The sequence below is a fragment of the Oncorhynchus tshawytscha genome, linkage group LG25 (genome assembly GCF_018296145.1).
Source record: "Oncorhynchus tshawytscha isolate Ot180627B linkage group LG25, Otsh_v2.0, whole genome shotgun sequence".
Lineage (NCBI taxonomy): Eukaryota > Metazoa > Chordata > Actinopteri > Salmoniformes > Salmonidae > Oncorhynchus > Oncorhynchus tshawytscha.
This window is the reverse complement of record NC_056453.1, coordinates 31766824-31793409: the sequence shown is the minus strand read 5'-3', so window position 1 is coordinate 31793409 and position 26586 is coordinate 31766824. Positions and strand designations below refer to the sequence as shown.

Here is a 26586-nt window from a genome sequence, read left to right as displayed (position 1 = left end):
CTACTGAAAAGACACGTTACTCAAACAAATGACTAGGTAGCGTTGTAACCTCATCTAACTACTGAAAAGACACGTTACTCAAACAAACGACTAGGTAGCGTTGTAACCTCATCTAACTACTGAAAAGACACGTTACTCAAACAAATGACTAGGTAGCGTTGTAACCTCATCTAACTACTGAAAAGACACGTTACTCAAACAAACGACTAGGTAGCGTTGTAACCTCATCTAACTACTGAAAAGACACGTTACTCAAACAAACGACTAGGTAGCGTTGTAACCTCATCTAACTACTGAAAAGACACGTTACTCAAACAAACGACTAGGTAGCGTTGTAACCTCATCTAACTACTGAAAAGACACGTTACTCAAACAAACGACTAGGTAGCGTTGTAACCTCATCTAACTACTGAAAAGACACGTTACTCAAACAAACGACTAGGTAGCGTTGTAACCTCATCTAACTACTGAAAAGACACGTTACTCAAACAAACGACTAGGTAGCGTTGTAACCTCATCTAACTACTGAAAAGACACGTTACTCAAACAAACGACTAGGTAGCGTTGTAACCTCATCTAACTACTGAAAAGACACGTTACTCAAACAAACGACTAGGTAGCGTTGTAACCTCATCTAACTACTGAAAAGACACGTTACTCAAACAAACGACTAGGTAGCGTTGTAACCTCATCTAACTACCGAAAAGCAGTAACCATCATATCATCCAGAGTTTTATGGGCTTGACTGTTATTTTTAAAGGGGGGGAGGGGGGATGACATGATAAAGAATGCAGAGAGCAGAACATCTTTTCAGCAGAGGTTTTTCAGCTAAACTTATTTTGTTATACAGCTAAGGGATGGAGTTGTGATAAAGTAAGACAGTTGTGCTAAGCTCATGATGATTTATAAGTTATATTCTTCAAGAATCAACAGTAACTCATCTATCTGCTGAAGAGATTGTCTGCTCTCCGCATTCTTTATCAGGACAATAAAGCCACCACTTGTTTTGGTATACAGCTAAGGTGGAAGCAAATGGCTTTTTTTGTCCTGATAAAGAATGCAGACAATCTCTTCAGCAGATAGATGAGTTACGGTTAAAAGGTCTTGGCACCGCAACCCATCCTGGAATACAGCAGTAGTCTGTCTAAGGCTGAGCGTCCCATCTATAAAGCTACAGTCTGGGATTTGTTTTTCAGCTAAACGACAGCCCCGCCACTTGTTTTGTAATACAGCTAAGGAATGGAGTTGTGATAAAGTAAATAAATAAATATCAATAAATATCAAGAATGGAAATAACCCTTAAACAGATTCCGAGGAGTGAGGCATGGCTTCTGCAGCTGCTCCGTGGGCCAGAGAGAGGAGTAGTGCTGACTGCTGATGCCATATGAAGTCATTAAAAAACATAGGCACTGCATCCCAAATGGCACCCTACTCCCTATATAGTGCACTATATAGGGAATACGGTGCCATTTGGAACACAGACATAGCTTTCCTCTCAGAAAGGTGTTGAAGAGCCAAGCAGTGATAGAAGGAAAGGTGAGTATTGAGACAATAAAGTGAAGAACTTACAGAGTCAGCATAAAAAGAGGAGACTCGTTTCCAGAAAAAAGTTGAAATCTTTCTTTCCATTCTGTCCCAAAAAGGACTATGAACACATGACTGATTTTCCCTTAAGACACTGAGGCTCCCTATAGTTCTCCATCAAAGGTTGTTGAGTAGACTAATTGGTACTGGCTGTTGACAAAGTTTATCAGTAGCCTATTCTATTCTAAAAGCAACCAATCCTGACATGAACACATAATAAAACCAAGCCAAGTCAACCTGGATACCATCATCTCTTCAACTTTTCAACTTTCCCTCTGAGAACCGTTGAACACGTGGAAGTGAGTTATACAACCTTATGTGCTTTAAACACTGACTAAGTCTCCACTCCAGGCTTTTGGACCAAGTCCTAATCTTTAATGATCCTAGAGGGCTTCCATATTCTCCCAACAAGAAAACTTGCAATATCAGGGGATCTCATAGGAACAAAGCATATCAAGGAACTTGATCAAGGAAATGTTCTGTATCTACCACTTCAGACTAGGTACAAAATATACACTGAGTATAAAAAAAGAACACCTGCTCTTTCCACGACATAGATTGACCAGGTGAATCCAGGTGAAAGCTATGATCCCTTATTGGTGTCACTTGTTAAATCCACTTCAATCAGTGTAGATGAAGGGGAAGAGACAGGTTAAATAAGGATTTGTAAGCCTTGAGACAATTGAGACATGGATTGTGTTTGTGTATCATTCAGAGGGTGAATGGACAAGACAAAACATGTAAGTACCTTTGAACAGGGTATGGTAGTAGGTTCCAGGTGATTTTTCCATGCTCAACAGTTTACCGTGTGTGTCAAGAATGGTTCACCACCCAAAGGACATCCAGCCAACTTGACACAACTGTGGGAAGCATTGGAGTCAACATGGGCCAGCATCCCTGTGGAATGATTCTGACACCTTGTGGGGGGTGGGGGGGTAAAACTCAATATTAGGAATGTTATAAAACAGCAAATTATTAGAGCAGTAAAGGAAACTGATATAAATACGAATGGAACACTCACTGACACTTTAAACGATTTGACAGTTTTATAATATCTGTGGCCCCAAATATAGTTTGAATCCCCAGGCCGACAACCTGAAAATAAGTCAATGTGCCTTTGAGCAATCCACTAACCCCAAATTGTTCTGAGGGTGTCTCAAGCAGAATTGGGCTATGCAAAAAATACATTTCCAATTCACACAGGCATATTAATAAACACTTGTACATGTGTGAAACAGAACAAATATAAGCACCCAAATTATTATTTGATTAAATATGTGTGGTGGTCATACAACATACATCGCTTTAGCTCAGGTGCTGAGTGTACTCTATATTTATTTCATACCATATTATGGACAGCAGTCCACATCCAAACTACATCAGACTGGGAGTTGATCTGTGCAGGCTCCTTCCTCCCACACAGACCCACTAATCATATTCCTGCATATTGCACATTGTAGATCACTATCAATAATATCAAAGCCTTAGATGACAAAAGCCTTCTCACACATCTGCAAAGCATGAATCATTGTTTTTCCTTGGAACACTAAAAGAATGGAATACATTTTATTACACTGTAAATCTGACATAAATAAATTTCTAAAGTTTAGATTGCCATCCATTGAGATAATCCTAAAGTAGTTTGTCCCTCTATGACATCAGTCTATTACAGTCTATCAATCAGTGTATCTGTATCCACTATAAGTATCCTAATCTCCGTAAAGGCTCTGAAACACCGGTAGCGTTTGCCGGCCGAGAGTCGCAATTTGCAAACCGAGTGCAAAGCGGGCAAAAATGTTGTCAGTCAGACATCCATCAGCCGGTGGTCCTTTAACTTTGTAGAGTGGTGTGATGAATCACACTTGGTCCTCAATACTAACAAGATCAAAGAGATGTGCATAGACTTCAGGAAGCGGACAACGCCCACCTCTGCAGCATCTATCAAAGGTCAGAAGATAGAGATTGTAGAGTGTGGCAAGATGGCGCCGACAAAGAGGGTTGCCTCGCTTCTAGTCCTTAGGAAACTATGCAGTATTATTTTTTTTAATGTATTATTTCTTACATTGTTAGCCCAGAAAATCTTAAGTGTTATTACATACAGAACTATTGGATATGAGAGCAACGTCAAGTTACCAACATTACGACCAGGAATACGACTTTCCCCAAGCGGATCCTATGTTCGCACCACCACCCAGGGCATTTGATCTGATTCCAGAGGCCGACCCAAAGCAACGTCGCTGGCAGAAGAGGTAGACGGAGCAGCCATCTGGTCAGACTTTGGAGGCGTGCACACCACCCACCGCTTCGGAGTATATTACTCGCCAATGTCCAGTCTCTGGATAACAAGGTTGACGAAATTAGGACAAGGGATGCTTTCCAGAGACACATCAGGGATTGTAACATACTCTGTTTCATGGAAACCTGGCTCTCTCGGGATATGTTGTCGGAGTCAGTACAGCCACCGGGATGCTTTATGCGTCGCACCGACAGAAAGAAACATCTCTCGGGGAAGAAGAAGGTCGGTGGTGCATGCCTCATGATTAACGGCTCATGGTATAATCGTAACAACATACAGGAACTCAAGTCCATTTGTTCACCTGACCTAGAATTCCTCAATCAAATGCCGACCATATTATCTCCCAAGAGAATTCTCGTCGGTTATTGTCACAGCCGTGTATATTCCCTCTCAAGGGAACTTCACTGGACTCTATGCAAACTGGAAACCATATACCCTGAGGCTTCATTTATTGTAGCTGGGGATTTTAATAAAGCACATTTGAGAACAAGGTTACCTAAATTCTATCAGCATACTGATTGTAGCACTCATGCGGGCAATACACTGGATCACTCCTACTCCAACTTCACAATTCATACAAGGACCTCCCTCACCCTCCTTTTGGCCAATCTGACCATGACTCCGTTTTGCTCCTCCCGTCCTATAGGCAGAAACTCAAACTGCATGTACCTGTGACAAGAACTAGTCAATGCTGGTCTGAACAATCGGAATCCACGCTTCAAGATTGTTTTGATCACAGGGGCTGGAATATGTTCCGGGTAGCCTCAGATAATAATATTGATTTATACGCCGATTCGATGAGTGAGTTTATAAGGAAATCCATTGGAGCTCACCAGCTGTTCTAGATGACTGTGTGACAAAGCTCTCGGTAGCCGATGTGAGCAAGACCTTTAAACAGGTCAACATTCACAAAGCCGCGGAGCCAGACGGATTACTATGAGGTGTATTCAAAGCATGTGTGGACCAACAGGCAAATGTCTTCACTGACATTTTCAACCTCTCCCTGACCTAGTCTGTAATACCTACAGTGGGGCAAAAAAGTATTTAGTCAGCCACCAATTGTGCAAATTCTCCCACTTAAAAAGATGAGAGAGGCCTGTAATTTTTATCATAGGTACACTTCAACTATGACGGACAAAATGAGGAAGAAAAATCCAGAAAATCACATTGTAGGATTTTTAATGAATTTATTTGCAAATTATGGTGGAAAATAAGTATTTGGTCAATAACAAAAGTTTATCTCAATACTTTGTTATATACCCTTTGTTGGCAATGACAGAGGTCAAATGTTTTCTGTAAGTTTTCACACACTGTTGCTGGTATTTTGGCCCATTCCTCCATGCAAATCTCCTCTAGAGCAGTGATGTTTGGGGCTGTTGCTGGGCAACACGGACTTTCAACTCCCTCCAAAGATTTTCTATGGGGTTGAGATCTGGAGACTGGCTAGGCCACTCCAGGACCTTGAAATGCTTCTTACGAAGCCACTCCTTCATTGCCCGGGCAGTGTGTTTGGGATCATTGTCATGCTGAAAGACCCAGCCACATTTCATCTTCAATGCCCTTGCTGATGGAAGGAGGTTTTCACTCAAAATCTCACGATACATGGCCCCATTAATTCTTTCCTTTACACGGATCAGTCGTCCTGGTCCCTTTGCAGAAAAACAGCCCCAAAGCATGATGTTTCCACCCCCATGCTTCACAGTAGGTATGGTGTCCTTTGGATGCAACTCATTCTTTGTCCTCCAAACACGACAAGTTGAGTTTTTACCAAAAAGTTATATTTTGGTTTCATCTGACCATATGACATTCTCTCAATCTTCTTCTGGATCATCCAAATGCTCTCTAGCAAACTTCAGACGGGCATGGACATGTACTGGCTTAAGCAGGGGGACACGTCTGGCACTGCAAGATTTGAGTCTCTGTCGGCGTAGTGTGTTACTGATGGTAGGCTTTGTTACTTTGGTCCCAGCTCTCTGCAGGTCATTCACTAGGTCCCCCCGTGTGGTTCTGGGATTTTTGCTCACCGTTCCTGTGATCATTTTGACCCCACAGAGTGAGATCTTGTGTGGAGCCCCAGATCGACGGAGATTATCAGTGGTCTTGTATGTCTTCCATTTCCTAATAATTGCTCCCACAGTTGATTTCTTCAAACCAAGCTGCTTACCTATTGCAGATTCAGTCTTGTGCAGCCTGGTGCAGGTCTACAATTTTGTTTCTGGTGTCCTTTGAAAGCTCTTTGGTCTTGGCCATAGTGGAGTGTGACTGTTTGAGGTTGTGGGCAGGTGTCTTTTATACTGATAACAAGTTCAAACAGGTGATATTAATACAGGTAACGAGTGGAGGACAGAGGAACATTTAAAGAAGAAGTTACAGGTCTGTGAGAGCCAGAAATCTTGCTTGTTTGTAGGTGACCAAATACTTATTTTCCACAATAATTTGCAAATAAATTCATTAAAAATCCTACAATGTGATTTTCTGGATTTTTTCCCCCTCATTTTGTCTGTCATAGTTGAAGTGTACCTATGATAAAAATTACAGGCCTCTCTCATCTTTTTAAGTGGGAGAACTTGCACAATTGGTGGCTGACTAAATACTTTTTTTGCCCCACTGTACATGTTTTAAGCAGACCACCATAGTCCCTGTGCCCAAGAAAGCGAAGGTAACCTGCCTAAATGATTACCGCCCCGTAGCACTCACGTAGGTAGCCATGAAGTGCTTTGAAAGTAAGGTCATGGTTCACATCAACAGCATCATCCCGGATACCGTAGACCCACTACAATTCGCATACTGCCCCAACAGGTCCACAGATGACGCAATCTCAATCGCACTCCACACTGCCCATTCCCACCGGGACAAAAGGAACACCTACAGTGGTTCCTCCTTTAAAAGTTGAGAGCCTACGCTCCGGTGATTAGAGGTACCCAGCATCACGGCTTCATTGCTCCAGACCACCGCAAGGGGGTGTTAGAGCACTCATTATGCATTTCGGTCCCAAGGTTTTTATATGACCAATCATATTGAGTGGTTCCAATGATGAATTTGACGCGAGCCACCCGTCCCTGGTGACTTTCTTCAGCAAAGATGGCTGACAAAACATTACGGTGGAAGCTAATTTAAGTGATTATAACGTAATAACGAGTCAATAATTTTTTAACAATTGAGAGGAATAAGTTCGTTAATGTAGAGAAAAATGATTGTGCATATGTTTTTGTCATAGTTAATTTACGAAAATATTATAGTTTTTTTTCAGTCATATCCAATACAAGGTGTATCAAACTCCATTCTTTGAATGATGCTGTGTCTGCATGTATGTATTACAATTATACACTTCAACAGTGTTTACCACTCCTGCTCCTGGGACATAAATGTTGACATATTCTAACTATGCAATGGACAAGAAACATGATTTAAGTAAAGGCTGATTTGTATTTCATATATACAGAATAAAAAGTAGTACATCCCGCCAGCACGCCCACAAGCGATCCACTCAGGCGGAGAATGACGCATGGAAGAGAGCAGGAACGAGATGGGAGTAACAATCCAGGCTATTTGCTCTGAGACCGACATAATAATGTAATGAAACAAGCAGGGAGCAGGTGTTAAACCCTCAACATTCTAGCCCGAAGTCCAGCACGCTATCGACTGTGCCCAAATGTATTAATTGGGTTTGGGGCCGAGTGTCGCTAAAACACTTTATCAATTGGAATCTTGAACATGAGGAAAGGGGAAAAGGTAATATTAGTTTTTCACAAGCGTAGCAGGATGGGCTATTAGCTAAACAATAGACTATTCAAGGTGTGCCGCAGTATGACAACTTTTAAAAAGAGGAACCACTGTATGTGAGAATGCTGTTCATTGACTACAGCTCAGTGTTCAGCATCATAGTGCCCATGAAGCTCATCACTAAGCTAAGGATCCTGGGACTAAACACCTCCCTCTGCAACTGGATCCTGAACTTCCTGACGGGCCGCCCCCAGGTGGTAAAGTTAGGCAACAACACGTCTGCCACGCTGATCCTTAGTCCCCTCCTTTACTCGCTGTTCACCCACGACTGCATGGCCAAACACGACTCCAACACCATCATTAAGTTTGCTGACGACACAACAGTGGTAGGACTGATCACCAATAACGATGAGACAGTCTATAGGGAGGAGGTCAGAGACCTGGCAGTGTTGTGCCAGGACAATAACCTCTCCCTCAATGTGAGCAAGACAAAGGAGCTGATCGTGGACTACAGGAAAAGGCGGGCCGAACAGGCCCCCATTAACATCGACAGGCCTGTAGTGGAGCGGGTCGAGAGTTTCAAGTTCCTTGGTGTCCACATCACCAACCAACTATCATGGTCCAAACACACCAAGACAGTCGTGAAGAGGGGAAGACAAAACCTTTTACCCCTCAGGAGACTGAAAATATTTGGCATGGGTCCCCAGTTCTACAGATGCACCATCGAGAGCATCCTGACCGGTTGCATCACCACCTGGTATGGCATCTGCTCGGCATCTGACCGTAAAGCGCTACAGAAGGTAGTGTAATAGGTATATAATAGGTGGTGTCATAGGAAGGTCCATAAAATTGTTTGAGACTCCAGTCACCCAAGTCATAGACTGTTTTCTCTGCTACCGCACGGCAAGCGGTACAGGAGCGCTAAGTCTAAGACCAAAAGGCCCCTTAACAGCTTCTACTCTCAATCCATAATACTGCTGAACAATTAATCAAACGACCACCGGACAATTTACATTGCTCCCCCCCTGGTGTGTTTATGGACATATTCAATCTCTCCCTATCCCAGTTTGCTGTCCCCACATGTTTTAAGATGGTCACGATTGTTCCTGTACCCAAGAAGGCAAAGTTAACTCATATCACCTCCACCATAGCTACCTCCGCCATAGAAATTTGTTTGTCACCTAAAACCCTCACAAGCTTTACAGATGCACAATTGAGAGCATCCTGTCTGTATGCCACCTGGTACGGCAACAGCACCACCCACAACCGCAGGGCTCTCCAGAGGGTGGTGCGGTCTGCACAAAGCATCATGGGGGCAAGCTACCTGCCCTCCAATACACATACAGCACCCCTTGTCACAGGAAGGCCAAAAAGATCATCAAGGACAACAACCACCAGCGCCACTGCCTGTTCACCCAGCTACCATCCAGAAGGCGAGGTCAGTACAGGTGCATCAAAGCGGGAACCGAGAGACTGAAAAATAGAAGCTATCTCAAGGCCATCAGACTGTTAAACAGCCATTACTAACACAGAGAGGCTGATGACTATATACAGACTTGAAATTATTGGCCACTTTAAATGTTTACATAACTTGCATTACTCATCCCATCTGTACACTCTCTGTACACTACCGTTCAAAAGTTTGGGGTCACCTAGAAATGTCCTTGTTTTCCATGAAAACATACATGAAATTAGTTGCAAAATGAATAGGAAATATAGTCAAGAGGTTTTGAAAGCAATTACAGCCTTGCAGACATTTGACATTTTAATTGTCAATTTGTTGAGGTAATCTGAAGAGATGTCACCTCATTCTTCCTGAAGCACCTCCCACAAGTTGGATGGCCCTGGTGGGCCCTTCTTACGTACCAAAAGGTCAAGCTGCTCCCACAACAGCTTAATAGGTTTGAGATCCTGGCCACTCCATTATAGACAGAATACCAGCTGACTGCTTCTTCCCTAAATAGTTATTGCATAGTTTGGAGCTGGCCACTCCATTATAGACAGAATACCAGCTGACTGCTTCTTCCCTAAATAGTTATTGCATAGTTTGGAGCTGTGCTTTGGGTCATTGTCCTGTTGTAGGAGGAAATTGGCTCCAATTGAGCGCCATCCACAGGGTATGGCATGGCGATGCAAAACGGAGTGATATCCTTCCTTCTTCAAGATCCCTTTTACCCTGTACAAATCTCCCACTTTACCACCACCAAAGAACCCCCAGACTATCAAATTTCCTCCACCATGCTTGCGAGACAGTGTCAAGCACTCCTCCAGCATCTTTTCATTTTTTCTGCATCTCACGAATGTTCTTCTTTGTGATCCAAACACCTCAAACTTAGATTCGTCTGTCCATAACACTTTTTTCCAATCTTCCTCTGCCCAGTGTCTGTGTTCTTTTTTCATTCTTTTCTTTTTATTGGCCAGTCTGAAATCCAGATTTTTCTTTGCAACTCTGCCGGAAAAGGCCAGCATCCCGGAGTCGCTTCGTCACTGTTGACGTTAAGACTGGTGTCTTGTGGGTACTATTTAATGAAGCTACCAGTTGAGGACTTGTGAGGCGTCTGTTTCTCAAACCAGACTGTCTAATGTACTTCTCCACTTGCTCAGTTGTGCACTGGGGCCTCCCACTCCTCTTTCTACTCTGGTTAGAGTCAGTTTGCGCTGTTCTGTGAAGGGAGGAGTACACAGCGCTGTACGAGATCTTTAGTTTCTTGGCAATTTATCTCATGGAATAGCCTTCATTTCTCAGAACAAGAATAGACTGATGAGTTTCAGAAGAAAGTTCTTTGTTTCTGGTTATTTTGAGCCTGTAATCGCAACCACAAATGCTGATGCTCCAGATACTCAACTAGTCTAAAGAAGGTCAGTTTTATTGCTTCTTTAGTCAGAACTAAAGTTTTCAGTGCCAACATAATTGCAAAAGGTTTTTCTAATGATCAAATTAGCCTTTTAAAAGGATAAACTTGGATTAACTAACACAACGTGCCACTGAAACACAGGAGTGATGTTTGCTGATAATGGGCCTCTGTACACCTATTTATTTTACCTTTATTTTACTAGGCAAGTCAGTTAAGAACAAATTCTTATTTTCAATGATGGCCTAGGAACAGTGGGTTAACTGCCTGTTCAGGGGCAGAACGACATATTTGTACCTTGTCATTTGTACCTTGTCAGCTCGGGGATTCGAACTTGCAACCTTTCAGTTACTAGTCCAACGCTCTAACCACTAGGCTACCCTGCTGCCCCAATATCTATGTAAATATTCCATTAAAAATCTGCCGTTTCCAGCTACAATAGTCATTTACAACATTAACAATGTCTACACTGTATTTCTGATCAATTTGATGTTATTGTAATGGACAAAAAATGTGCTTTTCTTTAAAAAAACAAGGACATTTCTAAGTGACCCCAAACTTTTGAACAGTAATGTACACTGCTCAAAAAAATAAAGGGAACACTTAAACAACACAATGTAACTCCAAGTCAATCACACTTCTGTGAAATCAAACTGTCCACTTAGGAAGCAACACTGATTGACAATACATTTCACATGCTGTTGTGCAAATGGAATCGACAACAGGTGGAAATTATAGGCAATTAGCAAGACACCCCCAATAAAGGAGTGGTTCTGCAGGTGATAACCACAGACCACTTCTCAGTTCCTATGCTTCCTGGCTGATGTTTTGGTCACTTTTGAATGCTGGCGGTGCTTTCACTCTAGTGGTAGCATGAGACGGAGTCTACAACCCATACAAGTGGCTCAGGTAGTGCAGCTCATCCAGGATGGCACATCAATGCGAGCATCTTAAAGAAGAAGTTACAGGTCTGTGAGAGCCAGAAATCTTGCTTGTTTGTAGGTGACCAAATACTTATTTTCCACCATAATTTGCAAATAAATTCATTAAAAGTCCTACGATGTGATTTTCTGGATTTTTTTCTCATTTTGTCTGTCATAGTTGAAGTGTACCTATGATGAAAATTACAGGCCTCATCTTTTTAAGTGGGAGAACTTGCACAATTGGTGGCTGACTAATTACTTTTTTGCCCCACTGTATATGCGCGGATGATACTATGATACAAGAATTTCTCTCCACCCGCATAGCATCTGCGAAACGTGTATGTGACAAATAAAATGTTATTTGTATGCTATTGCGCCACCTGTTGATCTGGCTGTGTCAAAATTACAGTCAGATTTTATAGCTATGCAGGAATCCCTTTCTAACTTAAAACCTGTGCTTAATACAGGCAAAACTAAATACATGTTTTCAAACTCTCGTAAGAATGTTTCAGATGAACTACATGTTCACTCATTAGATGGTTCTTCAATCGAACGTGTTCCCTCATATAAATACTTAGGCATTTGGATTGAAATGGATTTGACGTTTTAAAAACGTATAGATGAGCTGGTTAAGAAGCTAAGATCTAAAGTTGGCTTTTTCCACAGAAACAGATTCTGCCTTTCTCTAAGCAGTAGGAAACAGATTATTCAGTCAACCTTTTTATCTATTCTTGATTATGGTAATATTTTTAGCAAAGTGCAGCTGCTACTCCTCTTAAACCTTTGGATGCCATCTACCATAGTGCCCTTTGTTTTGTTACAGATAACAGTTTGGATACTTATCACAGCATCCTGTATCAAAAGGTTGGCTGGACTTTGCTAAATCTCTACGTAGATCTCTACGTTACTTCCTTTTTGTTTACTAGGCCCTACTTCATACATTTCTGTCTTATCTAACTTTGCTGTTGAAGTATAGAAACCTGAGTTGCTTAACCCGTTCACAGGATTGGTTAACTCTTGAGGTTCCTAGGGTCTCCACCGAGCTATGTAAATCTGTTGACAGGATTGGTTAACTCTTGAGGTTCCTAGGGTCTCCACCGAGCTATGTAAATCTGCTTTTAGTTTAATGCACCGTATTGCTGGAACAAAATTCTAAATACATTTCATCTTGATGTTCTGGTGCCATTCAGGCAATTTAAAGTATTGATTGGGGATTTATTTGTGGATTAATGTTTTTCTGGGTGATTTGTGATGTGATTTGTGCTTCCCATTGCTGTATTTTAGTATTTTAATCTGTATGTTTGGGTATAAAGTATATATTTATGTTGTATATACAGGGCACATTTGTTAAAATAAAGGTACAAATAAATAAATGAAAGGCCTGCTTAATCGTTGAATACATTTTTTTCATCCAAACCAAGGTTAGGGATCGCTGTTCTGATGTCCAGAAGCTGTTTTTGGTTATAGGAAATGATGGCAGAAACATTATTCGCCAAAAAACAAGATCAGAGTAAAAAAAATGGACAAAATAGCAGAATTGGTCAGGAGCCCGTAAGGCTGCTGCTATCCAATGCAGCTCCATCTTCCAAGAGTGTGTGCAAGTGTGTGTTTTCATACGTGTGTGTGTGCATGCGTGTGTGCTAAATACCCCACTGGGGATGTTTAATACCCCACTAAGCAGTGTGTCCAGAGAACACTCAGCGCCATAGCACAAGCCATTCTTACCTGTAAATCAACATGCTCTCCAACTACTCTGCTTCCCTCCAGCTCCACGTTCACTCCCGTCTCTGTTTAGTCCATCAGAGCTAGAGCTATTTATAATTTCTACCTCGGATTTCAGGGTTTCATGGTTCAGTTTAATCCTAGTGCTGGTATCAAAAAACATAATTCATCTTCAGGGTGTTTGAAGTGATGAAAGTTTGAGTTACAGTACACTGAGTTGTGTTAGACCCTAAACAGAGACAGAACGACAGAACTAGGCTGAACTGGTAGCCAGTTTAATTATTTAGTCGTGTGGTGATTAATGTGCTATTTTGAGGAAAGAAGCAGTGCCCCAGAGGCCCCTGTTAACCCGACATGACTTGAGTGGATGTTAGGCCAAAGTGTTCCTTTCCATCGCCATGCGAGGTGAGTTGTAAAACGGATTGAGTGCCTCTGTCATCCTGTCTTGATGACTCCAGATTCAGGAGGAGAGCTAAAGAACTATAAACCATACTGCAACTTTAAATCTGACACATTGAGTTCAGTATGTTGAAAAATATATATTCATCCACAATGAGGTGAGACTGGGAGTTCATGGAGGATGACTAAGGGCACTGAATATCGATATGCACTTTCGTCTGCAATTCGTCTGCTGTTCGTTCAGCGCGGTGTGTTTACTTTACGTTAGGGACTTTATTGTCCCCATGGGGAAATTTTGTTGCAGAATCATGAACACGTTTAAAGTGGCATTTAAATACAGTAGACTTGATCAAATTGATCAGAAATACAGTGTAGACATTGTTAATATTGTAAATGACTACTGTAGCTGGAAATGGCTGATTTTGAATGGAATATCTACATAGGCCGTACAGAGGGACACTATCAGCAACCATCACTTCTGTGTTCCAATGTCACGTTGTGTTAGCTAATCCAAGTGTATCATTTCAAAAGGCTAAATGATCATTAGAAAACCCTTTTGCAATTATGTTAGCACAGCTGAAAACTGTTGACCTGATTAAATAAGCAATAAAACTGGCCTTCTTTAGGCTAGTTGGGTATCTGGAGCATCATTTGTGGGTTCGATTACAGGCTCAAAATTGCCAGAAACAAATAACTTTCTTCTGAAACTCGTCAGTCTATTCTTGTTCTCAGAAATTAAAGCTATTCCATGTGAGAAACTGAAACTGCCAAGAAACTGAAGATCTCGTACAACGCTGTGTACTACTCCCTTCACAGAACAGTGCAAATTGGTTCTAACCAGAATAGAAAGAGGAGTGAGAGGCCCCGGTGCACAACTGAGCAAGTACATTAGAGTGTCTAGTTTGAGAAACAGACGCCTCATAAGTCCTCAACTAGCAGCTTCATTAAATAGTACCCGCAAAACACCAGTCTCAACATCAACAGTGAAGAGGTGACTCCGGGATGCTGGACTTCTAGGCAGAGTTGCAAAGAAAAATCCATATCTCAGACTGGCCAATAAAAAGAAAAGATTAAGACGGTCAAAAGAACACCGACACTGGACTAGAAAGCCAGTATCCCGGAGTCGCCTCTTCACTGTTGACATTGAGACGGGTGTTTTGCGGGTACTATTTAATGAACCTGGCAAACCTTTAGTACAAAGTGGGATTCAACTAATCTAATAATCCTGGGGGGTTTTCCTTTCCATGGAATCCACACAGCAGACATTACCAGACATGGGTTCAAATATTTTTCTAAATCCTTTCAATTAATTTGATTGAGCTTGCCTGGCACACTATTACCAATGGTATAGTCCCAAAATGGCTAACCCCACCCATATGGCACCCAGGGCAGACTCAAGCAAACACTCAAAGTATCTGAAAAAACAAACACATACCATAATTTGAACCCATGACAGTAATCCGAGAGGTTCTCCATGGAATCGAAACACAGCAGCAGAAATCACAGTGTGTTTTTGTATGCTGGGCCTCCCTCTGAAGCTGTGTCCAATATCCGATTGATAGGAGATGAAGTCCAAGGGAAGCAGGACAACAAAATAACCCAGAAGCCTGATGTCTGGTTAATGAATTACCACGATGCTCAGACTGACTTGAGTCTGTACGGATATTTCTTTCACAATAAGTTAACAAGAGAGGGAGCGAGGTGAGCTGGAGGAAGTATAGCACATGACTAGTATACTACAACAGTATGTGGACACCTGCTTGACAAACATATAATTCCAAAATCAAGGGCATTAATATGGAGTTCGTCCCCCCTTTGAACTATAACAGCCTCCACTCTTCTGGCAAGGCTTTCTACTAGATGTTGGAACATTGCTGGGGGGACTTGCTTCCATTCAGCCACAAGAGTATTAGTGAGGTCGGGCACTGATGTTGGGCGATTAGGCCAGGCTCGCAGTCAGTGTTCCAATTCATGCCAATTCAGGCGAGTCAAGTTCTTCCACACCAATCTTGACAAACCATTTCGCTATGGACCCCACTTTGTGCAAGGGGGCGTTGTCATGCTGAAACAGGAAAGGGCCTTCTCCAAACTGTTGCCAAGAAGTTGGAAGCATAGAATTGTCTAGAATGTCAATGTACGCTGTAGCAGTAAGATTTCCCTTTACTGGAACTAAGGGGCCTAGCCTGAACCATGAAAAACTGCACCATACCATTATTCCTCCTCCACCAAACTTTACAGTTGGCACAATGCATTGGGGCAGGTAGCGTACTCCTGGCATCTGCCAAACCCAGATTCGTCCATCGGACTGCAAGATGGGGAAGCGTGATTCATCACTCCAGAGAACACGTTTCCACTGCTCCAAAGTCCAATAGTGGCGAGCTTTACACCGCTTGGCATTGCAATTTTATACACCTGTCAGCAACGGGGGTTTCTGAAATACTAAAATCCACTTATTTATATATACAGCGCCTTCAGAAAGTATTCAGACCCATTTGATTAATCCACAATTTGTTACGTTACAGCCTAATTCTAAAATGTATCAAATTGTTTTTTTCCTCATCAATCTACACACAATACCTCATAATGACAAAGCAAAATCAGGTTGAGAAATGTCTGCTAATTTATTAAAAATAAATTGAAATATCACATTTACATAAGTATTCAGACCCTTTACTCAGTACTTTGTTGAAGCATCTTTGGCAGCAATTACAGCATCGAGTGTTCTGGGGTATGACACTACAAGCTTGGCACACCTGTATTTGGCGTGATTCTCCCTTTCTTCTCTGGTGATGCTCTCAAGCTTAAAAACCCCACAGCACGATGCTGCCACCAACATGCTTCACCGTAGGGATGGTGCCAGGTTTCCTCCAGACATGACACTTGGCATTCAGACAAAATAGTTCAATCTTGGTTTCATCAGACCAGAAAATCTTGTTTCTTATGATCTGAGATTCTTTAGGTGCCTTTTGGCAAACTCCAAGCGGGCTGCCATGTGCCTTTTACTGAGGAGTGGCTTCCGTCTGGCCACCCTACCATAAAGGCCTGAGTGGTGGAGATGGTTGTCCTTCTGGAAGGCTCCACAGAGCTCTGTCAGAGACCATCGGGTTCTTGGTCACCTCCCTGACCAAGGCCCTTTTCCCCCGATTGATCAGTTTGGCCGGATGGCTAGCTCTAGGAAGAGTCTTGGTGGTTCCAAACTTATTTTATTTAAGAATGATGGATGCCACTATCTTCTTGGGGACCTTCAATGCTGCAGACATTTTTTGGTACCCCTCCCCAGATCTGTGCCCCGACACAATCCTGTCTCGGAGCTCTACGGACAATTCATTTTGACCTCATGGCTTGGTTTTTGTTCTGACATTCACTGTCAACTGTGAGACCTTATATAGACAGCTGTGTATTTCCAAATCATGTCAAATCAATTGAATTTACCACAGGTGGACTCCAATCAAGTTGTAGAAACATCTCAAGGATGATCAATGGAAACAGGATACACCTGAGCTCAATTTCGAGTCTCATAGCAAAGGGTGTGAATACTTATGTAAATAAGGTATTTCTGTTTTTCATTTTAAATACATTTGCAAAAATGTCTAAAAACCTGTTTCTGCTTTTGTCATTATGGGTTATTGTGTAGATTGCTGAGGAATGCATTTTATTTAATCCATTTTAGAATAAGATGTGACAAAATGTGGAAAAAGTAAAGGGGTCTGACTACTTTCGAAAGGCACTGTATATGTGAATATGGACAGGTAATAAAAAGACAGACCAGAGAAGAAGACAATAGAATGCGGAGAGAGGGTGTAATTTTAAGAGGCTATCGGCCAGTCCTCACCTCAGGTGTAGCAGGGTTAAAGGTCACATTGAGGATGGTGTCGGAGTGTCTCTGGAGCTTGTGGAGGTAGCTGCTGCTGCGGATGTCATACACATAGGCCTGCAGAGAGGAGAAAATGGGTCAAGGAGGTACATCAAAATATTTTGTTGAATGACTTGGCTGCTGATGCCAAAACGTAAAGTATAAGGTAGTCAATCTGTAACTTATAAACCTTCAAAGAAAGTCTGAATACTGCAGAAGAGGACCAACATAATAAAGTCTGTAGGTATTCGATTATTTTGTACAATTTGGAAGTTTCTACTCCAATCTCTTCTCCACGATCAAACTGACAAACAAAGGCAGAGACTTTTCACAGTGTGTAAAAAGTAAGAAAGAACAGTGAGTGAAAGATAGTTGGAGAGGAGGAAGAAGAGGAGGGGGAAGAGGAGGAGGAGTAGGAGGGAAAGGAGGGATGAGGACGGGGGACCATAAGCAGTGAACACAGATAAAACCAGATGTGGGGATGTTTGTTACCAGACGACGACTCATCAGATTCCTGCAGCTGCTTTTTATTAGGCTTCCCCGAAAAAGGCATGGGGATAGTGCTCCCTAGAAGGGCCCATAGCATGGTAGAGATACCGAGCTACAGATACAGCCAGAGAAATATAATTACTAGAATGTACATTCTTATTGATGCACTCTGATGGGGTTTGTAAGGCCAGAGCATCACATCAGGCAGTTGGAACAGGAAAGAATCCTCAATGAGGGATCCAGTCCTGCTACCTCACCACAGAGGTCATCTGGGTCCAGTCCTGCTACCTCACCACAGAGGTCATCTGGGTCCAGTCCTGCTACCTCACCACAGAGGTAATCTGGGTCCAGTCCTGCTACCTCACCACAGAGGTCATCTGGGTCCAGTCCTGCTACCTCACCACAGAGGTCATCTGGGTCCAGTCCTGCTACCTCACCACAGAGGTCATCTGGGTCCAGTCCTGCTACCTCACCACAGAGGTCATCTGGGTCCAGTCCTGCTACCTCACCACAGAGGTAATCTGGGTCCAGTCCTGCTACCTCACCACAGAGGTTATCTGGGTCCAGTCCTGCTACCTCACCACAGAGGTCATCTGGCCCTGCAAGCCTTGCCTCATTCCAGCCTGAGGCCCCCTATAGATCTCCACAACAGCTGTAGAGTAAGAAAGGTAGGGGGTAACGGAACACGCCTCTGAAGCCTAACATCAGGACCTACAGTCTCATAATCTATGGCAATAATGACCAGGTCTCCCTTGGGACAGAGGTCTTCTGACATCAATGGGATTGGTTAAATGAAGATTACATTTTTTTTTTTATACGGACAACATGCCGTAGGGTGATTAATTTTAAACTCGACGGATGGTCCAGAGCTCTACAGTCAAATAGTTTTCATTGTACTCCTAAATGTCTTTGTGTGTGGCAATGTTTTATTTTTACTTGGTGAATAAGGTCCAGCGTAGAGTGATGAGGTCATGCATGGTTATGATGATGAGCCTAATGTGTGACAACACTATGAATCAGTAGGGTCTACTAGCCTTATATTCACAACCTACAGTAAGTGATAACTGTCTACTTACACTCAGTGCACAAAACATTAGGAACACCTTCCTAATATTGAGTTACACCCCCTTTAATCCTCAGAACAGCCTCAATTTATCGGGGCATGGAATCTACAAAGTGTCGAAAGCGTTCCACAGGGATGCTGGCCCATGTTGACTCCAATGCTTTCCACAGCTGTGCCAAGTTGGCTGGATGTCCATTGGGTGGTGGACCATTCTTGATACACATGGGAAATTGTTGAGCGTGAAAAACACAGCAGCGTTGCAGTTCTTGACCCACTCAAACTGGTGCACCTGGCACCATACCCCGTTCAATGGCACCTCAATATTTTGTCTTGCCCATTCACTCTCTGAATGGCACAGATACACAATCCATGTCTCAATTGTCTCAAGGCTTAAAAATCCTTCTTTAACCTGCCTTCTCCCTTTAATTTACAATGATTGAAGTGGATTTAACAGGTGACATCAATAAGGGATCATAGATTTCACCTGGATTCACCTGATCAGTCTGTGTCATGGAGTGTTTGTACACTCAGTGTATATGTACAGTGCCTTCAGCAAGTATTATTCCTAATTGTGTTGTGTTACAGCCTGAATTCAAAATGTATTAAACAAAAAAAAATGTCACCCATCAACATAAAATACCCCATAATGACAAATGAAAACCTTTTTTTTTTTTTTTTTAATGTTTGTAAAAGCACCTACAGCTGTGATTACAGCTGTGAGTCTGTATGTGTAAGTCTCTAAGAGCTAAGAGCCATACCTGGAATGTTCAACATTTGACCATTGTCCTTTTCAAAATTCATCAAACTCTGACATATTGGTTGTTGATCATTGCTAGACAACAATTTTCAGGTCATAGATTTTAAGTAGATTTAAGTCAAAACTGTAACTCGGCCACTCAGGAACATTCACTGTCATCTTGGTAAGCAACTCCAGTGTAGATTTGGCCTTGTGTTTTAGGTTATTGTCCTGACTGGGTGTATTGATACACCATCTAAAGTGTAATTAATACCTTCACCATGCTCAAAGGGATATTCAATGTCTGTTTAAAAATAAAATATCTACCAATAGATGCCCTTCTTTGCGAGGCATTGGAAAACCTCCCTGATCTTTGTGGTCGAATCTGTGTTTGGAATTCACTACACGACTGAGGGACTTAATAACAGATAATTGTATGCAGTTGAAGTCGGAAGTTTACATACTGTCACGACTTCCGCCGAAGTCGGTCCCTCTCCTTATTCGGGCGGCGTTCGGCGGTCGACATCACCGGCCTTCTTGCCATCGCAGATCCACCTTTCATTTTCCATTTGTTTTGTCTCATCTTCCCATACACCTGGTTCCAATTCCATAATTACATGTTGTGTATTTAACCCTCTGTTAACCCCCATGTCCTTGTCCGGAATTGTTTATTGTAAGTGTATGTGCACGTTATGTCTGGCGTGCGAAGGGGTTTTGTCCCATTGTATATATTGTTTTTGTTCAAGGTGATTTTTATTATTAAACTGTGCCGTTGGAACACAGTCTTTGCTCTCCTGCGCCTGACTTCTCTGCCGCCAGTACGCACTCTTTACATAATTCCGGACCCAAATTTATGGAGTCAGCAGGAGCAGGAACCCCGGGTATAGGGGTGGAGGAGCATCCGTGAGCACGCAGCAATGCTCCACCATCTTGCCACCGCCATGGACTGCGTTGTCCAGACAATGGACCACTGGGAGAGACAGGGAGTTCACCCAGCGCCTCCACCAGCACAACCGTGGTCTCCACTACACGCCCCTCCTTCTCCTGGACCCAGTGGGATTAGTCTCTCCCTTCCCCAGGAATATGATGGGAAGGCTGCGAACTGCCAGGGGATCCTATTACAGCTGGAATTATACCTGGCAACCGTCCACCCGGCTCCTTCGGGCCGTGAGAGGGTGTCCGCCCTCGTTTCGTGCCTCACCGGGAAAGCCCTGCAGATCGGGGACTGTTGGTTCGAACCCCCCGCACCCCCTCTCCGATACCCATGGAGCTGGGAGGGGCGGTGCGCAGGGAGACCGGAGGGGGTTCCAGCTAGTGCACCATCTGTGGCCGCAGAGGGCACACTGCCGGTTGGTGCCGGGTTGGTTCCTCTGGGTATCGAGGCAACAGGCAGGGCGCTCTGGAGCCACCCCAGGTGAGCCAGCACCATTCTCACCCAGAGCCCTCTGTTGCACATATGTTTGTGGATGTCACTTTCCCTGAGTTTTCCCTGCATTCCCAGCATAAGGCACTTGTCGATTCAGGCGTGGCTGGGAATTTTATAGATAAATCGTTCGCCCATAGTTTAGGGATCCCTATTGTTCCCGTGGCTGAGCCCTTGCCCGTTCACGCCTTAGATAGTCGACCATTAGGGTCTGGCCCCGTTTTGTGTTCACTCGTTCCTACAGACCAGGCTCCCAGAACGTGAAGGCAGACGCATTGTCCCGGTTGTATGACACAGAGGAGCGGCCCATGGATCCCACTCCCATACTCCCCGCCTCCTTTCTGGTCGCGCCGGTAGTGTGGGAGCTGGACACGGATATTGAGCAGGCGTTACATGCAGAGCCCTCTCCCATCCAGTGTCCCGCTGGGCGTCTGTACATCCCGTCTGCTGTTCGTGACCGTTTGATCAATTGGGCCCATACATCACCCTCCTCTGGTCATCCTGGGATCGGTCGGACAGCGCGTTGTTTGAGCGGGAGGTACTGGTGGCCTACCTTGGCTAAGGACGTGAGGGTTTATGTTTCCTCCTGCTTGGTGTGCGCCCAGTGTAAGGCACCTAGGCACCTGCCCAGAGGGAAGCTACACCCCTTACCCGTTCCACAACGGCCTTGGTCGCACCTGTCGGTGGATTTTCTTACAGATCTCCCCCCCTCACAGGGTAACACTGGGTGCCGTTATTATTAAACTGCGCCGTAGTTACACAGTCTTTGCTCTCCTGCGCCTGACTTCTCTGCCACCAGTACACACTCCTTACACATACACCTTAGCCAAATACATTTAAACTCAGTTTTTCACAATTCCTGACATTTAATCATTTAATCATAGTAAAAATGAAAAATAAAAATTCACCACTTTACTTTAAGAATGTGAAATGTCAGAATAATAGTAGAGAGAATGATTTAATTTCTTTCATCACATTCTCAGTGGTTCAGAAATGTACATACACTCAATTAGTGTTTGGGAGCATTGCCTTTAAATTGTTTAACTGGGTCAAACATTTCAGGTATAACTATTTGTCACCAAGCTATAACTTCCTGACTGATGTCTTGAGGTGTTACTTCAATATATCCACATAATTTTCATTCCTCATGACATCATCTATTCTGTGAATTGCACCAGTCCCTCCTGCAGCAAAGCACCCCCACAACATGATGCTGTCACCCCCAGGCTTCACGGTTGGGATTGTGTTCTTCGGCTTGCAAGCCTCCCCCTTTTTCCTCCAAATAAAACGATGGTCATTATGGCCAAAAAGTTATATTTTTGTTTCATCAGACCAGTGGATATTTCTCCAAAAGGTACCATCTTTGATCCCATGTGCATTTGCAAACCGTAGACTGGCTTTTTTATTGTGGTTTTGGAGCAGTGACTTCTTCCTTGCTGAGCGGCCTTTCAGGTTATGTCGATATAAGACTTGTTTTATTGTGGATATAGATACTTTTGTACCGGTTTCCCCCAGCATCTTCACAAGGTCATTTGCTGTTGTTCTGGGATTGATGTGCACTTTTCGCACCAAAATACGTTCATCTCTAGGAGACAGAACACGTCTCCTTCCTGAGTGGTATGACGGCTGTGTGGTCCCATGGTGTTTATACTTACGTTCATCTGTACAAACAATAGTACGCGGTACCTTCAGGCGTTTGGAAATTGCTCCCAAGGATGAACCAGACTTGTGGAGGTCTACAATTGTTTTTCTGAGGTCTTGAGTGATTTATTTTGATTTTCCCATGATGTCAAGCAGAGGCAATGAGTTTGCAGGTAGGCCTTGAAATACAGTGCCTTGCAAAAGTATTCGGCCCCCTTGAACTTTGCGACCTTTTGCCACATTTCAGGCTTCAAACATTAAGTTATAAAACTGTATTTTTTTTGTGAAGAATCAACAACAAGTGGGACACAATCATGAAGTGGAACGACATTTATTGGATATTTCAAACTTTTTTAACAAATCAAAAACTGAAAAATTGGGCGTGCAAAATTATTCAGCCCCCTTAAGTTAATACTTTGTAGCGCCACCTTTTGCTGCGATTACAGCTGTAAGTCGCTTGGGGTATGTCTCTATCAGTTTTGCACATTGAGAGACTGAAATTTTTTCCCATTCCTCCTTGCAAAACAGCTCGAGCTCAGTGAGGTTGGATGGAGAGCATTTGTGAACAGCAGTTTTCAGTTCTTTCCACAGATTCTCGATTGGATTCAGGTCTGGACTTTGACTTGGCCATTCTAACACCTGGATATGTTTATTTTTGAACCATTCCATTGTAGATTTTGCTTTATGTTTTGGATCATTGTTTTGTTGGAAGACAAATCTCCGTCCCAGTCTCAGGTCTTTTGCAGACTCCATCAGGTTTTCTTCCAGAATGGTCCTGTATTTGGCTCCATCCATCTTCCCATCAATTTTAACCATCTTCCCTGTCCCTGCTGAAGAAAAGCAGGCCCAAACCATGATGCTGCCACCACCATGTTTGACAGTGGGGATGGTGTGTTCAGGGTGATGAGCTGTGTTGCTTTTACGCCAAACATAACGTTTTGCATTGTTGCCAAAAAGTTTAATTTTGGTTTCATCTGACCAGAGCACCTTCTTCCACATGTTTGGTGTGTCTCCCAGGTGGCTTGTGGCAAACTTTAAACAACACTTTTTATGGATATCTTTAAGAAATGGCTTTCTTCTTGCCACTCTTCCATAAAGGCCAGATTTGTGCAATATACGACTGATTGTTGTCCTATGGACAGAGTCTCCCACATCAGCTGTAGATCTCTGCAGTTCATCCAGAGTGATCATGGGCCTCTTGGCTGCATCTCTGATCAGTCTTCTCCTTGTATGAGCTGAAAGTTTAGAGGGACGGCCAGGTCTTGGTAGATTTGCAGTGGTCTGATACTCCTTCCATTTCAATATTATCGCTAGCACACTGCTCCTTGGGATGTTTAAAGCTTGGGAAATATTTTTGTATCCAAATCCGGCTTTAAACTTCTTCACAACAGTATCTCGGACCTGCCTGGTGTGTTCCTTGTTCTTCATGATGCTCTCTGCGCTTTTAACAGACCTCTGAGACTATCACAGTGCAGGTGCATTTATACGGAGACTTGATTACACACAGGTGGATTGTATTTATCATCATTAGTCATTTAGGTCAACATTGGATCATTCAGAGATCCTCACTGAACTTCTGGAGAGAGTTTGCTGCACTGAAAGTAAAGGGGCTGAATAATTTTGCACGCCCAATTTTTCAGTTTTTGATTTGGTTAAAAAGTTTGAAATATCCAATAAATGTCGTTCCACTTCATGATTGTGTCCCACTTGTTGTTGATTCTTCACAAAAAAATACAGTTTTATATCTTTATGTTTGAAGCCTGAAATGTGGCAAAAGGTCGCAAAGTTCAAGGGGGCCGAATACTTTCGCAAGGCACTGTACATCCACAGGTGCACCTCCAATTGACTCAAATGATGTCAATTAGCCTATCAGAAGCTTCTAAAGCCATGACATTTTCTGGAATTTTCCAAGCTGTTTAAAGGCACAGGATTTCAATTGTCCTTTTAACTTAATAAAATCCTGTTTTACTTGAATTGTTATTTATTTTTGACAACAAACTAAGCTCTAAAAACAAAGAAAGTAATCAATGTCATTTTTTTGGTTGCAGGTTTAGAGATAGTTTTCCCTCAGCACTGGGAGTTGTGTAAGCTGAACATCCAACTTTACAGTTAAAGTCCAGGCATACACACTGAATCCCAAAGCCTTCTGATAACAGCTTTGTTCTAGTGTACTTGCCTACATTCTGTTGTTATTTAAGTGTGTGGAAACTGTGTCATATCATATAGGTCCTAACACAATTTCAATTTTTAGGGAGTCTTTTTGGGGGGTGTTCAGTTCTTTTTTGAGAGTTCTTTTTCCACGATTGTCTTGTTAAATATGAAGACAAATACAAATGCCTCTGGCTCTTGCCACTCTCAGGGCGGTCACAAATAAAGTATGGTGTAGCTCACTACCGAACACGCTTCACCAAGCCCCACCGGCTGCCAGGAAATGCCTGGAAGCGTCCACTCTCAAAGGAGATGCTCTCAAACTTCTGTTGCTTCATCGAGAGAAGACAAGTCCCTGCGATTAATAATCCGACAACCATCAGCATCCATATATTATTCCACTGCTTTCACCAAACACACAGAAGAAAAAAAGGAAGGTAAAGTAGGCTAGGGAGAAGAAGGGATTCTTCAGAAAAATCTTGGATGTCTTACAGACACAGTTTGATACTCACTAGTCTGGAAAAGTAATTAAAACAACTCTGCCTCAACAAAAATGTTGCATTGGAAAAAATACCATGAGAGGCACTATAGAGACATAATATGTCATATCCTCCCTAAAAAACAAATGGGTTGAAGGAGGGAATGCATTTTTAAGTAGATTTAAGTAAAAACTAACTCAGCCACTCAGGAAAATTCACTGTCTTCTTGGTAAGCAATCCCGTGTAGATTTGGCCTTGTGTTTAAGGTTATTGTTCTGCTGAAAGGTGACTTCATCTCCCAATGTCTGGTGGAAAGCAGATTGAACCAGGTTTTCCGCTAGGATTTTTCCTGTGCTTTGGTCCATTCTGTTTATTTTTTATTTTGAACGATTACAAGCATACCCATAACATGATGCAGCCACCACCATGCTTGAAAATATGGAGAGTGGTACTCAGTAATGCGTTGTAATGGATTTGCCCCAGACATAACACTTTGTATTCAGGACAAAAAGTGAATTGCTTTGCCAAATATTTTGCAGTATTACTTTAGTGCCTGGTTGCAAACAGGATGCATGTTTTAGATTTTTTTTAATTCTGTACAGGCTTTCTTATTCCCACTCTGTCATTTAGGTTAGTATTGTGGATAACTACAATGTTGTTGATCCATCCTCAGTTTTCTCCTATCACAGCCATTAAACTCTGTAACTGTTTTAAAATCACCATTGATGGTGAAATCCCTGAGCGGTTTCCTTCCTCTCCAGCAACTGAGTTAGGAAGGACGCCTGTATCTTTGTATTATCTGATTCTCATAATTTGAAGTTTCACGATCTGAGATTGGTGGAGTTCACGGTTTCGTTGAATTGACATGGAATGACCCCCATGTTTTATACCTGAGACTCGTCAGGTCATCAGACCAAAAAACCCCTGACTCTGTATAACCAGCCTTTCATCTTTCTACAAACATCTAAACTGTGTAACCAGCCTCTCATCTTTCTACAACATCTCTACATTTGTTGTTAGATGTACTGTACATCATGCACTCTAAATAACAAACAATCATGAATTCATAAGTAAACAAACACCATTGGGATGAAGATACAAGACAAAACATCAATCGAGACAGTTGATCGAGTCATCTGGCACAAAGATTTGGCTGAAGAACATGCTCGGTTATATTACAGATATATATCACTGAGTGAAGGGAGGGAAAAACGTATTTGCTTTGACCTCCAAAACCAGGGCAGGATTTATACCT

At 42.7% G+C, this 26586-nt stretch overlaps 1 protein-coding gene across 3 annotated transcripts in view; it reads right to left on the bottom strand.

The window, feature by feature from the left end:
* Positions 1 to 26586, bottom strand: part of wdr27 (WD repeat domain 27) — a 170900-nt gene that overhangs the window by 48977 nt on the left and 95337 nt on the right. For all 3 annotated transcript variants that reach the window (XM_042306240.1, XM_042306241.1, XM_042306239.1), the window contains exon 24: positions 17332 to 17430. In XM_042306240.1, coding sequence (XP_042162174.1) covers positions 17332 to 17430 — 99 coding nt within the window. The remainder of the gene's footprint in view (positions 1 to 17331; positions 17431 to 26586) is intronic.